The sequence below is a fragment of the Chiloscyllium plagiosum genome, chromosome 25 (genome assembly GCF_004010195.1).
Source record: "Chiloscyllium plagiosum isolate BGI_BamShark_2017 chromosome 25, ASM401019v2, whole genome shotgun sequence".
Taxonomy (NCBI): Eukaryota; Metazoa; Chordata; class Chondrichthyes; order Orectolobiformes; family Hemiscylliidae; genus Chiloscyllium; species Chiloscyllium plagiosum.
This window is the reverse complement of record NC_057734.1, coordinates 4,973,187-4,994,638: the sequence shown is the minus strand read 5'-3', so window position 1 is coordinate 4,994,638 and position 21,452 is coordinate 4,973,187. Positions and strand designations below refer to the sequence as shown.

General features: G+C 39.3%; 1 protein-coding gene across 15 annotated transcripts in view; it reads left to right on the top strand.

Annotated features, from left to right (window-relative positions):
* arvcfb (ARVCF delta catenin family member b) overlaps positions 1-21,452 on the top strand; it is a 315,865-nt gene that overhangs the window by 278,448 nt on the left and 15,965 nt on the right. For all 15 annotated transcript variants that reach the window (XM_043715403.1, XM_043715405.1, XM_043715417.1 and 12 more), the window contains 3 exons: positions 13,006-13,133; positions 16,546-16,696; positions 18,624-18,816. In XM_043715403.1, coding sequence (XP_043571338.1) covers positions 13,006-13,133; positions 16,546-16,696; positions 18,624-18,816 — 472 coding nt within the window. The remainder of the gene's footprint in view (positions 1-13,005; positions 13,134-16,545; positions 16,697-18,623; positions 18,817-21,452) is intronic.

Here is a 21,452-nt window from a genome sequence, read left to right as displayed (position 1 = left end):
AATGTGCGAAAACCTAAGCATACAAGTATTTCGAGCCGTTAATTGGTTTCAAAGTCAGTTTTTCCCCTTTTCCCCTCCAACAACCAACAAAAAACTAAGTATATCATTTGGCATACTTAGAATCCCCTGACTCTTATTTCTTTCCTGCAACCAGAAACTGTCTGCTGTCCTTTTTGACAGCATCACCTATTCTGTAGCTACCACATTATATGCTTCTATCCAAACTATAAACGAAGACATCCGATACCTCTGATTTGATTTATTATTCACATGTACCGAGATACAGTGAAAAGTGTTGTTTTGTGTGCTATCCAGACAAATCATATCTTACATAAGTATATCAGGGTAATAGAACAGAATGCCTTTTACAGCTACAGAATGCAGAGAAAGATAGACTTTAATTTGAGAGATCTATTCATAACTCTAATAACAGGAAGAAACTTATCAAATCTGTTGGTACCAGTTTTTAAACTTCTATATCTTCTTCCTGATGAAAGAAAGTATAAGTGGGGCGGGAGTGTTCTTTGAACATGTTGGCCGCATTCTTGAGGCAGTAGGTGGTATAGACTGGAAGGAAGGCTGATTTGCTTGATGGACTCGTGTTCAGAACTGTCTAATGTCTTGTGGTCTTGGGTAGACAGGTTGATTAATTGTTTTTGCCCGAAATGTTGATTTTCTGGCTCCTCGGATGCTGCCTGAACTGCTGTGCTTTTCCAGCACTACTCTAATCCAGAATCTGGTTTCCAGCATCTGCAGTCATTGTTTTTACCTAGACAGATTGCTATACTAAGCTATGATTCAACCAAACAGGATGCTTTCTGTGATGCACCCATAAAAATTGGTATGAGTTATTGTGGACAATCCAAATTTCCTTAGCCTTCTGAGGAAGCAGAGATGCTGGTGTGCTTTCTTGACTATAGCTGCTTTTCAAAATTTTAATTATAGACTCCGTTATACAGCTTAGAAACATACTCTTTGATCCAACTCGCCCATGCTGACCAAATTTCCTAAACTGACATGCTCCCATTTGCCAGCATTTGGCCCATATCCCCCTCAACCCTTCCTATTCATGTACCCATCCTTTTAAATGTTGTAATTGTACCTGCCTGCACCAGCCCTCTGGCAGTTCATTCCAAACATGCACCACCCTCTGTGTGGAAACAGTTGCCCCTCAAATCCCTTTTAAATCTTTAACCTCTCACCTATGTCCTCTAGTTTTGTACTCCCCTTTCCTTGGAAAAAGACATTGTCTATTCACCTTATCTGTGCCCCTCATGATTCCACTAACCTGTGAGGTCCTCATTCAGCCTCTGACGCTCCAGGGTAAAAAGCCCCAGTCTATTCAATCTCTCTCTACAGCTAACACCCTTCAATCCCAGCAACATTCTTGTAAATCTTTTCTGAACCGTTTGAAGTTTAAAAACATTTTTCCTATGTTAGGGAGTCTAGGAGTCTTCACTGTGGGCAATACTGGCAAATTTCTCTCCCTTGTTGCCAATGAAAAGGCGTGGCCCTTGAAGAGTGCAGTCTGTGCTGTTAAGGCACATGTAAATAGAGACCAGCTTTTTCCCAGGGTGAAGGATTCAATAACGAGAGGTCATGCTTTCATGGTGAGAAGTGGAAAGTTTAAGGGGGATACATGTGGCAAGTACTTCACACAGAGGGTGGTGGGCATTTGGAACGCGTTGCCAGCAGAGGTGGTAGAGGCAGGCACAGTAGATTCATTTAAGATGCGTCTAGACAGATGCATGAGTAGGTGGGGAGCAGAGGGATACAAGTGCTTAGGAATTGACCGACAGGTTTAGACAGTACATTTGGATCGGCTCAGGCTTAGAGGGCTGAAGGGCCTGTTCCTGGGTTGTAAATTTTGTTCTTTGTTCTAAAGTGCTGTTTGATGTGGAGTTCTAGGATTCTGGCTCAGCAATAATGAAATAGGGGAATATTTGGCTCAGTCAACAGGGTTGGAACCAATCTTGGGGGTGAGCTTTCCCAAGCACTGCCACTTTTTTACTTCCTAATTGCTCGTATCTATTTCTTTGACAATCCATTATATGAACTCCAAGATTCATGTGCCTTGGGGGTGATGGAAACTGTTTGGAATATAACCCACTTGCCAGAATGCCCAGTGGATCCTTGGTCACATCGCTAAACACAGCTCAGCTGAATTTCTGGCCGATCACTATTGCGGGGAATATTGATATGGATCCCCTATGACACTGCCATTAAATGTTGAAGAGTGATGATGGAGGGTCTCTGTTTGGTACTTGTCATTGTCTACCTTTTTTATGGCGTTTTTTAAATTGATTGTTAATTGCTGCATCAATTCTGGATTTTGTTTCATTCTTGCTGCAAATGGGCATGGACTGATTCATTGCCTGAGGAAACGTGAATGGAGCCAAAGACCATCTAATGATTTTGTCTGTCTGATAATTTTATTTCAGTAATGTTGGTGTTGAGTAATTTCTTACCAGATTAAAGTAATTTTTGGATAGCTCTTTGCAAATGCTCCTGACTTCAGTATGAAAGTCTTTCAATCATAATTGTAGTCTTTTGCATTTACATCATGTTTCTCCAAACATTTCCTCCTGCCCTTTTTATCAGCAGCAGCAGCAATTATTTACCTGTCTTTACAGTAATTATCTTCACCTAAATCTGTATTGAGTGAATCCAATTCATACCTAATTTTCAGAAGTTCAAAATTCATGGTTACTTCCCAACATTTCACTTCCAGATAATTCTTTTATGGTTTTCATCAGTGGCATCCAATTAGATGAAATTGCTAGTTAAGGTAGCAATTGAAGATTATTTTCAAATTGACAAAATTTTGTAGGATGCTGCTGTGTGGAGGGGGAAAAAAGAAATCAATTTCTCAACAGTTTGTATTCATTTAAATTGTTACTGGTGAACAGACTGGAAAAGTTAGGGCTTCAAAATTACCTCACCTCCCATTCAGAGTGCCTGGAATAAAATAACTCCATTCTGGAAAGTCCTGTGTGTTTTTTTTTATCCCCACCCCCACATTGCCGCCTTTAAAATGCAACGTGGCATGCCATGTAATGAAACAGGCCTTTAATTTTATTTACTTTTAATTCTTTTGTGGGAGCCCTGGGTTTCAGGTCATTTATTGCTCATCTCTCATTACTTAACCTGAGCTGGCTTGTTAGACAATTTCAGAGGATAGACAGTCGTCATATTACTAAGAGTCTGAAATCTCGTGCAAGCCAGGCCATATGACGATGGCAGATTACCTTCCCTAAAAGTAGACCAGATTTTTATTCTTACTTTACCAATAACAGTTTCATGTTCACAGTTGCTTAGATGAGCTTTCAATTCCATAATTAATTAATTGAATTCAAATTCCATCAGTTGTCTCGGTGAGATTTGGACCCATGCACTGAGTGTTGGCCTACGTCTCTGGATTACTAGAATAGGGGCATTGCTATTGTCCCATTTATCCTCAGTTCTTGCAGGTGGAAACATGAAGAGGTCCATGTGACAATCTTGATTAGGGTTGAGTTGAGATATTCTCAGTCTTAGCTGAGTTCTCTGAGGGTAAAGGAAGAATAACCATGTTGTTAGATATCCATTGTCTGCACTTGTCTCGGTTGGATGTTGAACAGATAATTTGTCCATGTTGGCCTGTCATTGACGTTTTGCTGAACAGACCATCACAAAGATCTGATTTGAATGTGCCTTTTTTTTTCAGGAGAGAGAGAGTTTTTCAGTTTCACATGTCCCTAATTATAAAAACAAAACTTGCAACTCCATAGTTTCTAACAGCACTAAATGGCATTTAGTAACCATTTTTCTTCAGATAGTTATTGTTGATTCTAAATGTTTTCAATATGGAAAGGCCATTTGTGGTTATAGAACCCTGCAACAGCAACTGAAGATCTGAAGTTAAATCATAATTAATTTGTCTTCTGCCACTGAGTAAGCCTTTCAGAAATTCTTTACTTGTAATATAAAAGAAGCTGAATCAATGACAGAAATATTCTGAGAGCTATGCCAACGATTCTTTGCTTTGCTATTTGAAGTGGCTTTCATACTTCAGTAGGATTCTTTCTTCTCATGCAGCTATTTATATAAGATAAGCAATGCTGGAGAACTGATTATTGATACTGTCATGGTAACTACCCAAGGATTCCAGTGTGAATGTGAGAATTTAGAAACTTTTCCGGTCTCCCTTCTGATTCCAATCTTAACTGTGGTGGGTAGGAGTGAGGAAAATGCATTACAGTTCACACGTTTTGACATTTAGGGGTTTTTTTTCTGTTTACTGAGTCCAGCTGTGGACTGTGTGTTTTTATATTTGCAAACTCCACATTTTCATTATTCCTTCCGTCTGGAAATATTTAGTGAAGTTGTACCTATAAAGGTGGTCACAACTTAATAATATTTCAGCATTGTGATATGGATTAGCACAACTCATTTAATTTAAGATTGCCGTATTTGCTTTTAATTGAATTCAAATTCAATTAGTAGGACAGACCTGTCTAAAGCAATAATGAGGTGAGTATCTCCGTTGTTACATGATTACTTTCTATAATTTAATATCTGGCCATTCACAATCGACAGGAGTTGAGACAGAAATATGCTGACCCACGATTTAGTGTTGTGACATCATAATCATTATTGCAACCCAGAGACACACTAAATAGTACTAATTTTCAGCTTCTACCCTCTTATTAGACTTGAGCTTGATTGTGCACAGGATGTTCATGCAGACTTCTGAGAGGACAAGTGCCTGCAAAGAGAAAACTCAGTAGATGAAAACATATATTTTGATAACTACATATTCTCAAAGATGGGAAACAAATCCTTCATATGATCCCTGCTGATTTCACTTAAATCATAAAGCAGTTGCACAGTGACAACTGTCTCCTAGGCATGTATTATTTGCAACAGCCACATCATTTCAAATAATGTGTTGATTTTCTATTTATCTGAGAAATTGTTGACATATTTGACAATTGTGTAATATTCTTGGCTTAAAACCAAATCTGAAACACTGTTGCTTCCTTGGGATTTTTTGACAGTATTAATAATGCTGAGAAGAGTGCTTTAACAAAATCACAGCAGGAACATAACAGCAATTTTGAAACTAAGCTGCAATTTCATTAAGCCAGCCTTGGGGAGTTGTATTATAATCTAGTTTATTCATAAAATAACTTGGTGCAGTCTTATCTTGATGTATGATTTTTTAACTGTTGATTATTTTGTGAATTTGCTATCATAATGAGAGTAAACTAAAGCCTTATCCACACACTCACGTGAACCAAAGCCTTATCCACAGAGACCACGGTACTCTTGAAAGACAAACAGAGGAGTTTGCCCTGTGTCTTGGACCAATACCTATACTTCATCCAAGATCACTAAAAAGATCAGGTTGTCCTTGCCTTTTTTTTTTATTTTGAGACATTTCTGGGTGTAATTTGGTTGTTGAGGCGCTTCAAAATGTACTCCACTAGTTGTGAAATGTTTGTGATATCTTGAGGTCATAGATGCTACAGAAATGCTAGTTTGTAAATTTTTTAGGAATAAAACATTAAAATTTCCATCCTGCCACCAAAAATATATTGGCAAAAGCATGAGTGATACTGACTTCTCTAAAACCAGTTTGAAGTAGAACAGTATTTTTAGCAAGTTCCCATATGTAATCTGTAACAGATGCTATAATATCTTTCCTATACTTGTCTTAAGATTATGATTTTAAAAGAAAAGTACCTTAGTAGTCAATTCTATTAAACATCACCTGGTATGGCTCACCCCCAATACATATGGCTGAGTCAGCACAAATATCGTTAGCTTAATAATGAACATTTCCTGATGGAATTACCACGTTCCAGGACCTCTTGAGTCAACAACACTGCCCTGCTAGAGACCTGAGATCCAGCAGAGGGGTGAACATTGTTCAGTCATTTCTCCTGACTAGCATATGTTGTTCAGATCTCTCTAGTGCAAAGGAGTGTGCTGAGGATCTAGGCTAGCTGAACATGCTTTTTGCTCGCTCAATCAGGTTTCTGTTCTTCCACATCATCTTCCTCAGCTTGGATGTTACAGCTGTAGCTTTTGAAATTAACGTTTTGATTTCAGCATCAAGTGACAAATTACTAATGATTGAGACCCAGATGTCTGAGAACTGATGGAAAGCTGGCCCACCAGAGATCCAAGACAAAAGAACGCCACATTCTCATCAGAGCTTCTCTATACAAATGAAGCTGCATACCAAGAAAGTATATGGAAAGACTCAACCCTGTAAGGAGTTTGTTTTGACTGTCCCCGTCAGGAAGAGACATACAATCGTCATGGTTCAGGATGTTGACATACTGCCATGAAGCAGCATTGACAATGTGACACTGAAGATTGGTAATAAGTACACATCTAAGCTCTGCAAGTGTTATCAATCTGTCACATAATGCTGAAACAACATGTTTACCTGTATTCAGGCTGATACTACCTGAGATTCTCTGGAGCTTGCCACCATTGTAATACAGTAAGCAGGATGCAATTCCCAATTTTCTAAAAGTTTATTTTTCTGTAAGAGTGCTTTTTCATTTTAATGTTGTTTTCAGTTCCAAAACTATGGTAAACTTTGGATGCTGTCTTTCCTGCCACTGCAACTGCAGGGGTAACACTCACTGCGCATGAAATCGCGGTGGCTGTGATGTCACTGCCAGTGATGCCACAGGTAACAAGCTGCATCAGAGAACTATGACATTAAACTTAATTTTAATGCACAAGACAAGATTTATCTATTTCAGGTCGAAGTTTTGTTTATTGTAGTTTTCGCATTTTGTGTATAGTAACAAGTGGGGTTATGAGGAGGTTATCCAACAGAATGCGCAAATGGGCAATGAGTGTTGAATAGCCAATGGGTGAATTATATCAGCAGCACTGTGAAAGCACCTCTGCATCAAGAATACCAACTTCCTGGTTGCATAATAGCGGGGATAGTGACCTTTAGGGAGAATAAAAATGTCCATTAGTGCATTTAAGTAATATTGGCCACCATGTGAATTGAGAACATAGAATAGCCTATTATATTCTGATGTAAAAGCCACAGACTAATTACTTCCTGTAATTATTTTTGTTCAAATCTTATTCAGGAACTAATGTAAACCTTTGGATTCCTTGTTAATATCTTAAATAGTTCAACTCTGTGCACCATAACAGAGAGCTTTTTCTGACAATGGAAGCAGGAAACTATTACCAGATAAGGGATACTTCTAGTTTACATTGTGCTTTTTATCAAGACAGCAGTAACTGCAATATTAAGCATTTTTAATGCAGGCAATGCACCAACATACTTTAGATAAGAGGATAAATGGAAAAGGTCTAACAAATATAGAAAATGCAACAAAAAAACTTGGTTGACAAGGCATATTTCAAGCAGGATCTTAAAGGAGAAGAAATAAATTCTAAGGCAGAATTCTTCAGAAAGAAAAGGCTTAAGTCACAGGTGTAATAATTTTGCACCTATTAAGAGACCAGGAACCACAGTCAGTCAGAGTGTGGGAATAATGCAAGATAGAATGCAGGCAGCTGAATGATGGACAAGTTGCATTTTAGAAAGTGAAGAATGGTTGGCCAGCCAGAAAAACATTGAAGCAATGAGTCAGGAGATAACAAAATGGATGTTTCAGCAGGAGATGGACAATACTGGGAAAATTTTAGTTGAAATTCACATTGATGATCTTCAAGATGATTAGGTTATGAACAGTCTAATTGAGGTTGTGTGAGGGCCATGTCTTTTTCTTACTGTATTTTTAAAAACTGAAATGAGGAAGAACCTTTTTAGAAAAATCGTGTTTGAAAGTATGGCTACAGTTTGGCAAAGCAAGTAATCTGAAACTAATGCCAACCATCATATAACGTAGAGATGCCAGTGTTGGACGAGGGTGGACAAAGTCAGAAGTCGCATGGCACCAGGTTATGATCCAACAAGTTTATTTAAAATCACAAGCTTTCAGAGCACTTCTCTTTTGTCAGGTGACATTGTTTGAACAAGCAATAACTGAAATTTGAGTTGCAGATGATTTGGAGCCAAGGGAGATGAAACCTTTCTTGACATAAGAAGGAGGAGCGGTGTCTCTCTTTTTTCTCTTGGGCCAAAATTCACAAAATCCAACAGTTTATTTTTCCAGCAACAGTTGTTGTAAGCTGTGACTTCTAATTGATAACTCCAAGGCTACTTCAGTTAATCTGCAACCTTGTGTCTCAACAATCGGTGGAAGCTTCCAGAGAAAGGTGACTGAAGCAATGTGTTGGCTGGCAGAAGAGTCGTAAGGATCATCTCAACAACATCCCGGAACTGTCTTTCCAGTTTTTCCTCTGTCCATAATCAATTACTCGTTCTGCAGTGTGTGACAGTCTGTGTGTAGCAAGGAGTTTAAGGAGATGAGAATTTTGATTATTATATGCTGAAAGTTTATAACTGTTTACTTATAGCTAGTGTCTAATCATTTGTAATAGTTAGTGATTGTTCAGTACAGAGACCTAGTATGTTTTCTGTCAATCTGGGCCTTATAGGAGCCCAAATTGGGGGAAATTGGGGAATTTTGCATTCTGAAAATGTGTTGCTGGAAAAGCTCAGCAGGTCAGGCAGCATCCAAGGAGCAGGGGAATTGACGTTTCGGGCCTGAGCCCTTCAGGAATGAGGAAAGTGTGCCCAGCAGGCTAAGATAAAGGTAGGGGGGAGGGACTTGGGGAAGGGGCGTTGGAAATGCGATAGGTGGAAGGAGGTCAAGGTGAGGGTGATAGGCCGGAATGTCCTTGGCAGAGTGGCAAGGGGAGTTGAAGTGTTGAGCCACAGGGTGGTTGGGTTGGTTGGTCCGGGTGTCCCAGAGGTGTTCTCTGAAACGTTCCGCAAGTAGGTGGCCTGTCTCCCCAATATAGAGGAGGCCACATCGGGTGCAGCGGATGCAGTAAATGATGTATGTGGAGGTGCAGGTGAATTTGTGGCGGATATGGAAGGATCCCTTGGGGCCTTGGAGGGAAGTAAGCGGGGAGGTGTGGGCTCCCCCCTTACTTCCTGCTCCTTGGCTGCTGCCTGACCTGCTGCGCTTTTCTAGCAACACATTTTCAGCACTGATCTCCAGCATCTGCAGTCCTCACTTTCTCCTCTAATTTTGCATGCTTACAATTTATTTGACATGTTGAGATGACTCCAGAATGACAGGGTTTGATTTTCAACGTGCTATCCCAGTCAACTGTAACACTTGAGATTAATGTCAAGTCAAGAGTGATGGTGAGGGAATAGAGCTAGTTGCAAAGATGACTATTTGTTCTCTAAAAAGCTTTGTAAACTTTCCAATGTTGGGTATCAAACCAGCAGTCTAATAAAATGAAAATGAATGTGAATTTGGTGTCAGTAGTTTATCCCTGATAGCTGATCCCCATGTCTGAATACCATGTTGCCAAATGATGGCACGTGGATGAAACATAATGAATCAAAGTCGAATCCTTGGCTGGAGTGGGGATACATATGCTGAAGGTAGTAGTGCATAGGTAGAAGAGACATCATTGATGGATTCCCTGCCATCTACGGATAGATAAGAGTAAAACTGTGAGCACTCAATACCAATCGATTGAAATATGAAACGAATGCAGAATGCTGGAGAAACTCAGCAAGTCTGACAGCATTTGAGGAGAAAGAAACAGAAAATGTTTCAAGATTGGTATGACTTCAGAACATGTAAACTAAACTGTGAATCCTTTTAAACATTTACAGTACTAGTTTGTGGGTGAATCAGGAATGAATGCTTATGTATAAAGAAGTAAATGACCCCTCTTTCCTGTGAATGAGTACAATTTATCAAAAAACGGTATTGCTATATCATGTGAACACAATTATAGAGGGTGAATTAGATGGACCATGTGTATTTGACTTCCAGCAATTCATGTGTTCCTATTGCGTAAATCAATCCACCTACTGCAATTTATTTAACATGGAAATGGGTAGAAGCTCCCAAAGGAATTGAACAAAATGCTTTTCTGTGGATTGCTGACATTCTTAAACTCTAAGATGTGATGTGGAAGAAATGACTTCAAGCAAGGTAATAAATTGGTATTCATTCACATTTAAGTTTACCCTGCTGCTCTTTGGCATTTGAGACAGACATTGAAGGTTAAAGATTACAGCTCAGTGTACTCTTCTCTCAAGTCCTATTACAAGAGGGTTTTAGACAGGCTTCAAAACTAGCAGAAATTTGAGTCCTTGTTGAAAAGTGTTTGGCAAGCACTGAGCAAAGATTATCGTCAATGATTATTCCAGCTGCTATTCCTCCCAAGTACTTGTTCATCTTCCTGTTGGCTTTAGACATAGAGAGGAGAATGTTTGCCATTGAAGTCCCCATTAAGTGTGCTTGTATTCTTTTCAGACTCAAACAACTGCCATTTTCTGATCATTGAGGTTCAGGAATAACTGTTATCCTGCTGGGTTCAACAATCAGCAGTGTCAGTAGTCTTGTGTTTCACTTAACAGCATGTACTTAGTGGCGCCTTGAGCCTGATAAATATTAGACTGCAAATGACACTGAAATGTCCTACCCAGGAAAGAAAATCTAGAGTTTTGCACATTAGCAAGCCAAGTAAACTTAATGAAATCAAGATACTGTTAATGCTGGAAATGTGAAGCAAACACAGCATGCCAGAGCAACTCAGCAGTTTTGACAGCATCTGTGGAGGGAGGCTTAACTCAATATTGTGGTTGCGTTATATTCTAACAGCTGACCACCTTTTGTCATCTAGCCACTCACATTTTGCACAGTTTTGTCTTGTTATAGTGCTGTGATATATAATGGATTGATAGGGGAGGAGGTATCATAGTGGTCATGTAACTCAACTAGTTATACAGAGGGCCAAGCTAATCCTCTGGAGACATGGACTTTGATGGAATATAAATTTAGTACGTAAATCTGGAATTGGAAGTTAGTTTAATGGTGATCATGAAACCGTTGATGATTGTTGTAAAAGCACATCTGGTTCACTACTGTCCTTTAGGGAATGAAACTTCAAACCCGTAGCAATGTGGTTGATTCTTTAATGTCTTCTGAAATGTCGCAGCAAACTGCAATGTCGTACCATGTGCGAATGCAATGTGAGTATCAACTTCAAGGAAGGTTTACATTTGGGCACCTTGAATTCTCCACTGATCATGAGATCATAAGAGATTTGAAGCAATAACATTTTTGTCCTTACAGTGAATAAGTAACAAATATTGTCAATTAGAGTAATCGTGCTTGATTTTGTAGGGATCTTCGAGAATCATACCATATTACAACATAGAATGGAACCCTTTAACCATTGTGTCTAAGCCAGCTCTCTAAAAGAGCACTCAACTTAATTCCACTTCCCTGGCCTTTATTTGTAAAAGTTTTAGCTTATATTTTGGAAAAAAATTATTTTGGGTCAACTTCTATGCCTTCTGGGAATCCATTTCTTATTTAACTCAACATTTTTGCGGTAAATTTCTGCTGAACTCTCATTTCATTCTTTTGGCAATGATGTTAAATTTATGTTTAGTTTTACTAATACGAGCCAGTGAACTTGTTTTCCCCATTTTACTTGAACAAAACATCTTCATTTTAAATGGCTCATAGATTTCCACATGCTCTACTTTAATGAAAGTAAATGATAATGGATTTAGCATTGCATCCTTTCTGCTGTACTCTGTATATCACTGTAACGTGTAGGAATTCCTGAGTGTTTTAAACTAGTATTCTGGTTTGAAGGGTTGGTTCATTTGAGCTCCTAAGTCTTTAAGATCCTCTGCTTTTAATTTTTTTTCATGTTAAGCACATTGTCTCATTCCTCAACTTTGCAAAAGACAGCAAATTTTATCCAACATCCATCTGCCTGCTTTATTAGCTTGTTTATCCTTCTGAATTTGTTTATTGTCATCTTTACATTTAAGTATTTGCTGAAGGAAGTTGTGTTTACTTACAATCTGCCTAATGGAGCAATAGAGAGGAGCAATTGCAATACTTTTTGCTGAAGAAGAGCATGGTTACGTTCATATAAGTTTTTTAAAATTGTATTCGCCACAACTTTTGTCCCTCAAGGAACTTAGTATAAGTTAGTCTGACATGATTTGGCTTTCCCAAATTATACTTGGCTATATTTTAACTAATGTGCTTTCCAGTTGATTCATTTTTTAACTTGTATTACAGCTTATTGAAACATATTTGCTCCTTACAGCTGATTTATACATTTCTGCTGGTTTGAACAACAATAAATTGGCCATCTTCCAGACCTATGAAAGAACTTTCAAACTTTTGAATACATAGAAGCTGGCAGTTAGGGCACTGTTGTTCTCCCTTTGACTTCACTTCGCACTCTTGGGTGTATGATGTTAGGACCCAGATGCCTTTTCCACTGAATTGTTTTTCCAGTTTGACTTTCTTATCTACAATTTGCTTAATTGCTGCAACTCCTCTTATAGTCTTTAATCCCCTTCACTGCATTCCATTCTTAAAGACTAAAGCAGAATACTCATTTGATATTTCTGCTATTCCTTCATATGATTTGCTGTTTATTCATTTCCAAAAGGCTTTGCTGTCTCTCTTTATCACCTCTCAGCTTTTCTACCCACCATTTTGTTCTGTTCTAGTATGTTTCTTCTTCATATTTTCTATGTATCACTGCATTTTCTTCTGTCCTGATAACTCAAAATTTATTAAATGTCACTTACCCCAAGTATCACATAGATTTATTCCATTTTTCATCGAAGGAATGCCAGCTGAATTAATTTCATCTCTCCAAATATCTTATAACCAAGAATTTTCAGCTCCTTGTAATGATGTAGGCAGAGCCACAAGTTCATGCTATTTATTATACCCCATCCCACCAGTTGTAATTTGTACTTCTGCTCATTAATTTTATTCACAATTTGTTTTGAGCTTCATATGTACGTGAAACTCAGACCTACATCTGTTTTCTTACAGTGAGAATGATGGTGAATTAAGTATGTGCGAGGATTAAGTGTCATTCATATCTTCTCAGGCTATGAGCTCCTCTACCAGCCCGAGGTGGTTCGACTCTACTTGTCCTTGCTCACAGAAAGTCGAAATTACAACACGTTGGAGGCAGCAGCAGGTGCTCTCCAGAACCTAAGTGCTGGGCAGTGGACGGTGAGTGCAGTAATACTTGTAAGGCTGCAATTTTTATTAACAGTTTTGTATGGAATTTCCCTATAATGACCCTTCTTGCTTCACACTGCCTCCAAACTGTTAACTCTTCTGTAGAGGCATCTAACTTGCATCAGTTTTTTAGTTGACAATGAGGATTTTGCAGTCGAAATTTCTGACTAGCCACAACAATAGTTGAGAATATTATTTGTCACATGCACAACTTTTAGTTTAAAAAAGGAAGTGCCATTCCATATATTGGTCAGTATGGGGATATTTGGTAACACCTTCAAAACACATGGTTTCTACCGCCTAGAAGGACAAGGGCAGCAGATACATGGGCACACTGCCACTGCAAATCCCACTCTAAGCCATAAATCATACTAACCTGGAATTATATCACCATTTCTTCATTGTCTCTGGGTCAACATCTTGGAACTTTCTTCCTAAAATCCTATGGGTGTCCCAACAGACCAAAGGCTACTGCAACAGCCCAAGAAGGCAGCTCAGTAGCATCGTCTTCAGGTAGTTGGAGATGACAACAAAATACTGGCCTGCCCAACAACACCCACATTCCATGAAGAATTTTAAACAACTTAAACATATGAACTTGGAGCAGGACTAGGCAAACTGGTAATGTCACTGGATGAGTAATCCAGTTAAATGTTCACGAGTATGAGTTTGAATCCCACCATGGCAGAAATTGAAGCAGGAGTTTCATTAGAAATCTGGAGTACAAAGGTAACCCACGGCACCCGTATTATCACTGCTTCAAAACCCCAGCTGGTTCACTAATGTCCTTTTAAGGAAGGAAATCTACTCTCTTTATCTGATGTGGCCTACATGTGACTGCAGACTCTGTGCAATTAGTGATTGGTAATAGACACTGGCCTAGCGAGCAGTGTCCACGTCCTGTGAACTTATAACATCTGACTTGCCATTCAGTATAATCATGGCTAATCTGATTATGGCCTCAACCCCAGCACCCCTTTGGTTCTCTTGTTAGTCAAGAATGTATCTACTTCTGTCTTAAAAATGTTCAATGAGCCTGACTACGTTGCTCTATTGTGAAAAGATTTCCAATGACACTCAACCCTCAGGGAAAAATAATTGTTCACGTTTCTGTCTTAAAAGGATAATCCCTTGTTTTAAACTGTCCCTTAGTCTTCGTCTCCCACAAAGAGATTGGCTTCTTTAGCATCCATCCTGTCAATTCTTCTCCAGATCTTGTATGTCTGAAATAGCTCACAAATTAATCTAAAAGTAGAACAAATGTAATGCAGAATTACATACTGACAGTTCTCAAAGGAAATCCATTCTGTTTTATTTCCGAATACAAGGTCAGATTCATTAAATTGTAAGTGGTGTCCTGAGTTCTGTTGTCACAGTCAGTGCTCAAATCAGTGTCATTGAAACACCACGGCAAAAAACTGCCCAACTCTTGTAAATAATGTAAAACAACAAACTAACTGAACTTATCTAAGCTTGTGCAATGAAGTAACAGCATTCAGAAGTTCAGTTTCTTATGCCATATAATGTGGTTTAAATGTTAGATTACAAACATATTAACATTTATAAGAACGCTTCTTTTGAGATCTAGAGTGCTTTGGTTGGTCAGTGTGCCATCCAATTTGGTACCGCACCATCAAAAAGGTCCCAAATTTGGTCCCTTGAGCTCAGCTATAGTAGTGCTAGGTGTTTGACACTTGGTTTTGGGATTGTTGGATTACCAATCACTGTTCCTTCTCCGTCTCAACAAAAATGAAATGGGACTCAATTCTGGCAACCCACATGATCAAGGAGCCTTGAGATGTGCAGTGCTGGTCTACAGGGGAAGTAAAATAAGGTTAGGGAAGGGAAGATACCATTGGCAAATGCATTGAACACCAAATTAACTCATTACCATTAAGATAGAAGGATGTGATAACACTAAAGATTATAATGAAGAAAACTTTGGATCTTTACCACATTCCAAAGATTTCAATTTTTGACCAAACTCATCATAGAATCTGAATGGGCTGACAGTGGCCAATGTCTGAAACAACATTGGTCAAGAACACTTTCTTTTTGATAAAAAGTGAAGAAGAATGGTGTGAGGTGGCTGTGTGTACAGTTAGCCAAATGTTTTTAAAATGTTCTAAGTACATGAATATGAAAGGTTTGGAGAGAATTGGGCCAGTTTGGTATTATATTTGGCATGGACTCGTTGAACCAAACGGCCTATGTTCGTGCTGTATGACTCTGATTCTGAAGTTGGTGAAGCTGTGCATTTTTCATCAATTGATGTAGCTCTGCAAAGCCAGGGAAGCTGAAGAGTTCCAAGATGCAGTCTGTGTTAATTCACACAGGTTCCCTGTGAAACTCAGCAAATCATTCTGACACTCAGGGTTTCAGGAACTCCATAAAGCACTTCATATTCCAGCGAACTTATGCTGTAAAACTGAGCCATGAATGTTCGGCTTCTAAACAAATTGTAACTTGTTCACAACCATATGCTTTTATGATACAGCTGCTGAGCCCATTCTGGAGACATTGTTTGCCTGCTCTAAGGCACAGTCACTTGTAAGAGCTTTTGTGCATCTGCTGGGGGGGTTGTTGGGTCCAGCAATAACCATTGGAAAACAAGTTGATTTGTATAGTTCCTTTTTCAAAAGTAACTTTTAGTCCTGGTCAGTTGTTGTCAGTTGTATTGATTTGAAAGCGGAATGTACATGATCGTGAAGAGAGGAAAGGAGTAAAACTTATACACATAAATGTATGCAAATGCAGAAACCTTTATTTCTGACTTTCTTTAGGCAATACAGATAATAACTAAAGTATTTTGGGATATAGTGTTTAAATATCCACTTGAGAAGTCCACTCTTAGAAAATTGGTGATTTTTTTTTAACAATTCAAAATATTACAATGAGTTGAAATTTAGCAAAGGCTGGAGCTTTGAATTTTTTTTTTAAAATCACATCAGGTCAGCAATATCTGACATAAAGCAATGTCGAAAGGGCCAGCCAAAATGAGGATTAAATAAATCTGATGATGTTGGAGTTATTGATAAGGTGCAAGATTGATGTACACTGCTGCTAGGTGAGGTCCCACTTTTTTTTTCCACTGAAGTGCTTTTTTTTTTAAGGTTTTATTTTTTAAAAGGCAAGTGATGGTATGGTCATCAAGTTCTCAATCAATTCTTGGTGAATTCCGCATTTAAGGGCAGAAAGATTTTATTACTGATCTTTTGGATTTTTACTGTCAGTAAATAATGGAATAGACTCTTATTTTTCATTTTCAAACTTTTAACTTGCAAAGAGAATTCATACTGGTCAAGAGCGAATTGAGTTTCTCTAATTTATAAAATTGCTTCACAATTTCTAAGTGAATCTAGCTTGCACTGATGTGAGTTTGAATTTGGTAATTTAATTGCAGTGGTCCAATTACATTCGTTCAACTGTGCGGAAAGAAAAAGGCCTCCCTATTTTGGTAGAGCTGCTGAGATCAGATTCTGATAAAGTTGTACGAGCTGTGGCAATCGCATTACGAAATCTTTCTGTGGATGGGCGCAATAAGGACCTCATTGGTAAAGTATAGAAGACAAATGTCATATTTGTTGTAAAAACTATCATCTTGGTTTAAGTTGCCCAATGGCTGCTGATGTAAAGAAACAACCGTTTCTCATCTGGAAGGCAATCAATGAACTTGTTGTTTTAAACTGCTATTTGAACTTTCTCTTTGAAACTCCGTTTTGTCCATTTTTATTTCATCTAATGAATGGACTGAATTATTGTGAAGGACTGAATTTTATGGCAGAAGAAAACTAGCTTGTCCTGTCCTAGGGACCTGTCCTTCATTTGGTGACAAGACAATATGATCAGTGGTTTTGGAAAGTCCTTAGTACATCCTGTTACTCCTCTAATTGAGGGGGAGCAGCAGGAAGAAACCACAAAACCGACTGAACATGGACCAGTTGGTTGTAGATTTCTGTGGTTTCTAATGCCATGAAGGTGTTGGTCTTTAGTTATTTGATTTTCTTCAAAGTTGAGAAGCTGCATGCAGTGTGGTGACCAAGTTAGTGTGATCACAATGTTTTTCCCCTCTTGCCTTTCTCCCACCCTTCCCCAAACAAATCTGAATTTGAGACTCTTAGGGTGGTGGTTTAATTGGCTGGAATTCAGTTCCTTGACTTTGGTTTTTGCAGATGGGGGGATCAAGGAAGATTTGAATGATATGTACCAGGCTGTCAAACACAATTCCTTTCTTTTTTTATTTGGATGAACCACTTGAGGAGCAAAACAATTTCATTTTCAATTGGATTCACAATTTGTAATGACTTCAACTTGGCTGTTGCAAAGCCACTTGCGAACTGTTACATTTTCCTAAAGCAGATTTAGGTTTATTAAAAATAAGTTCCAAATGAATTTGGTTAGCGTACAAGGTTCTGAAGAAAGTCAACCTGATCATTGTAGCATCAGATATCAGACCACTTCTTCAAGTCAACTTAAGGTTCTTCCACATAAAAGGCCCTTAACCTGAGAGGAGCTGTTCTCAAACTGCTTTGTTGTAAATTTTCTATTACCCACACTAAACTCATCCAACCTTGGAAATTTGAATCTTATTTAATAAAGCATGATTCGCTATGGAATTGGAATCACAGAGTCTGGTTAAGCTCAGTTTTCTTAACTTCATGGACCAACTGTGAACCCTTTCAACTAAATTTTAAGGTATAGAACTTTTGTACCCTTAAGAGATCATCCTCTAACAATAAGGTATTCATTGAGATAAACTGTATAAGATAAATAAGGATACAGTGACAGCAAATACTTCTCTTAAAAGGCAGGGGCCATCTCCTTTCTCTGATATCATTAGATATTCAAGTCAAAATTCAATAATTACCTTAGTTGTGATCTGTTGTTTTTATAAGAAAAAAACCTACATCCACTGGTTCAGAGTAACATAGGATTAGGAATTGACTTGAAAGGAATGGGAACAGGTGAGGAATTTGAGGCTTACGTGCTTTCAAAAAGATGATGAACACTCAACTTTCTTTTAATCTTGAATTATAATTTGTTTATTAAAATGGTACATTTAAGACATGATTAAAAGCATGAAACAGAACAAATTGTAATTGTCTTCTGTTAAATATACAGATGAATTTGGAAATTTATGCTTTGGATAAACTGCAGATTATGAAATGTGATTTTGTGAACTTAGGATATTAAAAACCATTAAAATCTCTCAGTTAAATTTTCAGTTCAGCAAAAGATTTGTGTTGTCAATCTCCATAAAGCTTTCCAAGCTAACTTTTAAAGGTGAAATGTCAGTATAAAGACATAACAATGCAGAATAAGGATGCATGTCTCGCCAACTGCCAAAGTATACTTGATGAGAAGTATTTGCCTCAATCTTATTAACCATGAAATCCATTCAATTCTGGCTTGTCCTTCTTGCAAAGTCTATTCAGTGAATGGATTTTCATTGTTGTATTTTCTGTCTGTGATCTCCTGCAGGTAATTATGCGATGCATGATTTGGTAAGTAATCTAACAGGTGGTCAACAAAGACCTGCCAAGAACCTTGAAGAAGACACAATAGTTGCAATACTCAACACTATCCATGAAATTGTTACTGACAGTTCATCAAATGCCAGATCCTTGATTCAAGCACAGGGCATTGAGAAGCTTGTTGCAATCAACAAATCCAGGTAAACTAAATGGAGTTTATAAATTAGGTGGAAATTTCAAGATGTTTTGAGAAATTGAAATACAGATAGTCTCTGAACTGTCCTTGTCACATTTGGTTGAGTTATGTGCTTTAACTGACTGCAGTTACAGAACCAAGATTTTTATTTTGATGCAAATCCAAAATAAGGTGTGCACCTTGAGATGTTTTCAAGACTATTTTGTTTTGTGGATTGTGGATTAAAATAGGAGAAGATACTGTTTAAACAAAAGAAACTGTGCTAGATTAGATTAGATTAGATTACATACAGTGTGGAAACAAGCTCCCTTCGGCCCAACACGTCCACACCGCCCCGCCGAAGCGCAACCCACCCATACCCCTACCCCTACATCTACCCCTTACCTAACACAACGGGCAATTTAGCCTGGCCAATTCACCTGACCTGCACATCTTTGGACTGTGGGAGGAAACCGGAGCACCCGGAGGAAACCCACGCAGACACGGGGAGAATGTGCAAACTCCACACAGTCAGTCGCCTGAGGCGGGAATTGAACCCGGGTCTCTGGCGCTGTGAGGCAGCAGTGCTAACCACTGGGCCATCGTGCCGCCCACACGGTGTTTGCGGTTTTTAAAAAAAAAATTACTGGACCATCTTGTGAGTACCATGTACACCTTGCTTTATTTGAGCAGTGAGAATTCCTGACAAAATGGCACTGCTTTTGTGCTCAGATCTGTTTTGCCCAGAGACAGTCTTTTGATTGGCTTCTTAATCACCAATTGTTTGTGCTCAGGGATGATCAGCATAGCAATAACCACTAGATTGGCTGCTTGCCAAGTGGCTACAGTCTTGTGTGTGGACAATTACAGCAGAAGCACCCAGACTGTGAAGAGAAAGTGTCCATCTTTATCCTGCTGTCTTCCCCTCACCAATCTGTGTGGAGAGTAAAAGAACATTCCTGAGTGGCTAGCTACACTCCCTCCCATTTATCAAAGTTGCCTTCTCTGCAAATCCTCTGACAAGACAGGGTGAAAATCACCCCCAGAAGCACTAAAAGGTTGAACTCTCCATTAGTGAATGAGAGACTCTGGACTAGTAAATCCACAACCTTGTATCATTTGGCAAAGTTGAAAAGAGCTGCTCATCACTACCTTCAGCAAATGTCCTCTGCACTTGCCAAGGCATACAACGTCTGTGTATCTGCACCAAAGAATTAACGACCCCTAATCAAATTTTATACCTTTTTCAACAGAAGGAAAAGGGTTTCCACCACAATCTGATGCTCAGACTACTTTGCAGTCCTACTAACTATAAACTATAGTTTGTATCTGAACTTTATCCTCGAGCATTTTAGTGCTATAACCCTTTCTGACTGAACTCGTTACTTTTATCTTGCCACATAACCAATGCAGTTTAATACTTTTCATCATTAAACTTAGATTAGATTAGATTACTTTCAGTGTGGAAACAGGCCCTTCGGCCCAACAAGTCCACACCGCCCCCGCCGAAGCGCAACCCACCCATATCCCCACATTTACCCCTTACCTAACACTACGGGCAATTTAGCATGGCCAATTCACCTAACCTGCATGTCTTTGGACTGTGGGAGGAAACCGGAGCACCCGGAGGAAACCCACGCAGACACGGGGAGAACGTGCAAACTCCACACAGTCGGTCGCCTGAGTCGGGAATTGAACCTGGATCTCTGGCGCTGTGAGGCAGCAGTGCTAACCACTGTGCCACCATGCCGCCCACAATACAATTTGTACAATACAATTTAATAATCTTAAGCCTTATTAAGTACACTAATGTGCTAAAAAGATCAAGTCAAAGTATGACTCTTGTCGCCACACTCACTTTGAGGGGACAGATGGCTAGTTTGCGATGCTAACAGCATGGGTTCAATTCCCACACTGACTGAGGTTACCTTGAAGGTGCTACCTTCTCAGCCTTGTCCCTTGCCTGAAGTGTGGTGAGCCTCGGGTTAAACTGTTGGTAGATGGGCAGCCCTATGGTCCCCTGGTCTGGCAACTTCACTTACCTTTTATCTAACTCACCAATCAATGCTAACCCTCCAGGATGTTTTTTTTAAGATTACTTAGTGTGGTAACAGGCCCTTCAGCCCAACAAGTCCAAACCAACCGCCGAAGCACAACCCACCCAGACCCATTCCCCTACATTTACCCCTTCACCTAACACTACGGGCAATTTAGCATGGCCAGTTCACCTAACCTGCACATTTTTGGACTGTGGGAGGAAACTGGAGCACCCGGAGGAAACCCACGCAGGCACAGGGAGAATGTGCAAACTCCACACAGTCAGTCGCCTGAGTTGGGAATTGAACCCGGGTCTCTGACGCTGTGAGGCAGCAATGCTAACCACTGTGCCACCATGCCGCCCATTCTCCCTGTGTCTGCGTGGGTTTCCTCCGGGTGCTCCGGTTTCCTCCCACAGTCCAAAATGTGCAGGTTAGGGTGAATTGGCCATGCTAAATTGCCTGTAGTGTAATGTCGGTGAATGGATCTGGGTGGGTTGCACCTCGGAGGGTCGGTGTGGATTTGTTGGGCCGAAGGGCTTGTTTCCACACGGAGTAATCTAATCTAGACACTGATGTTTATAGGGGGGATTCAGTGAACATGATGTTGATTGTTGTAGGGAAC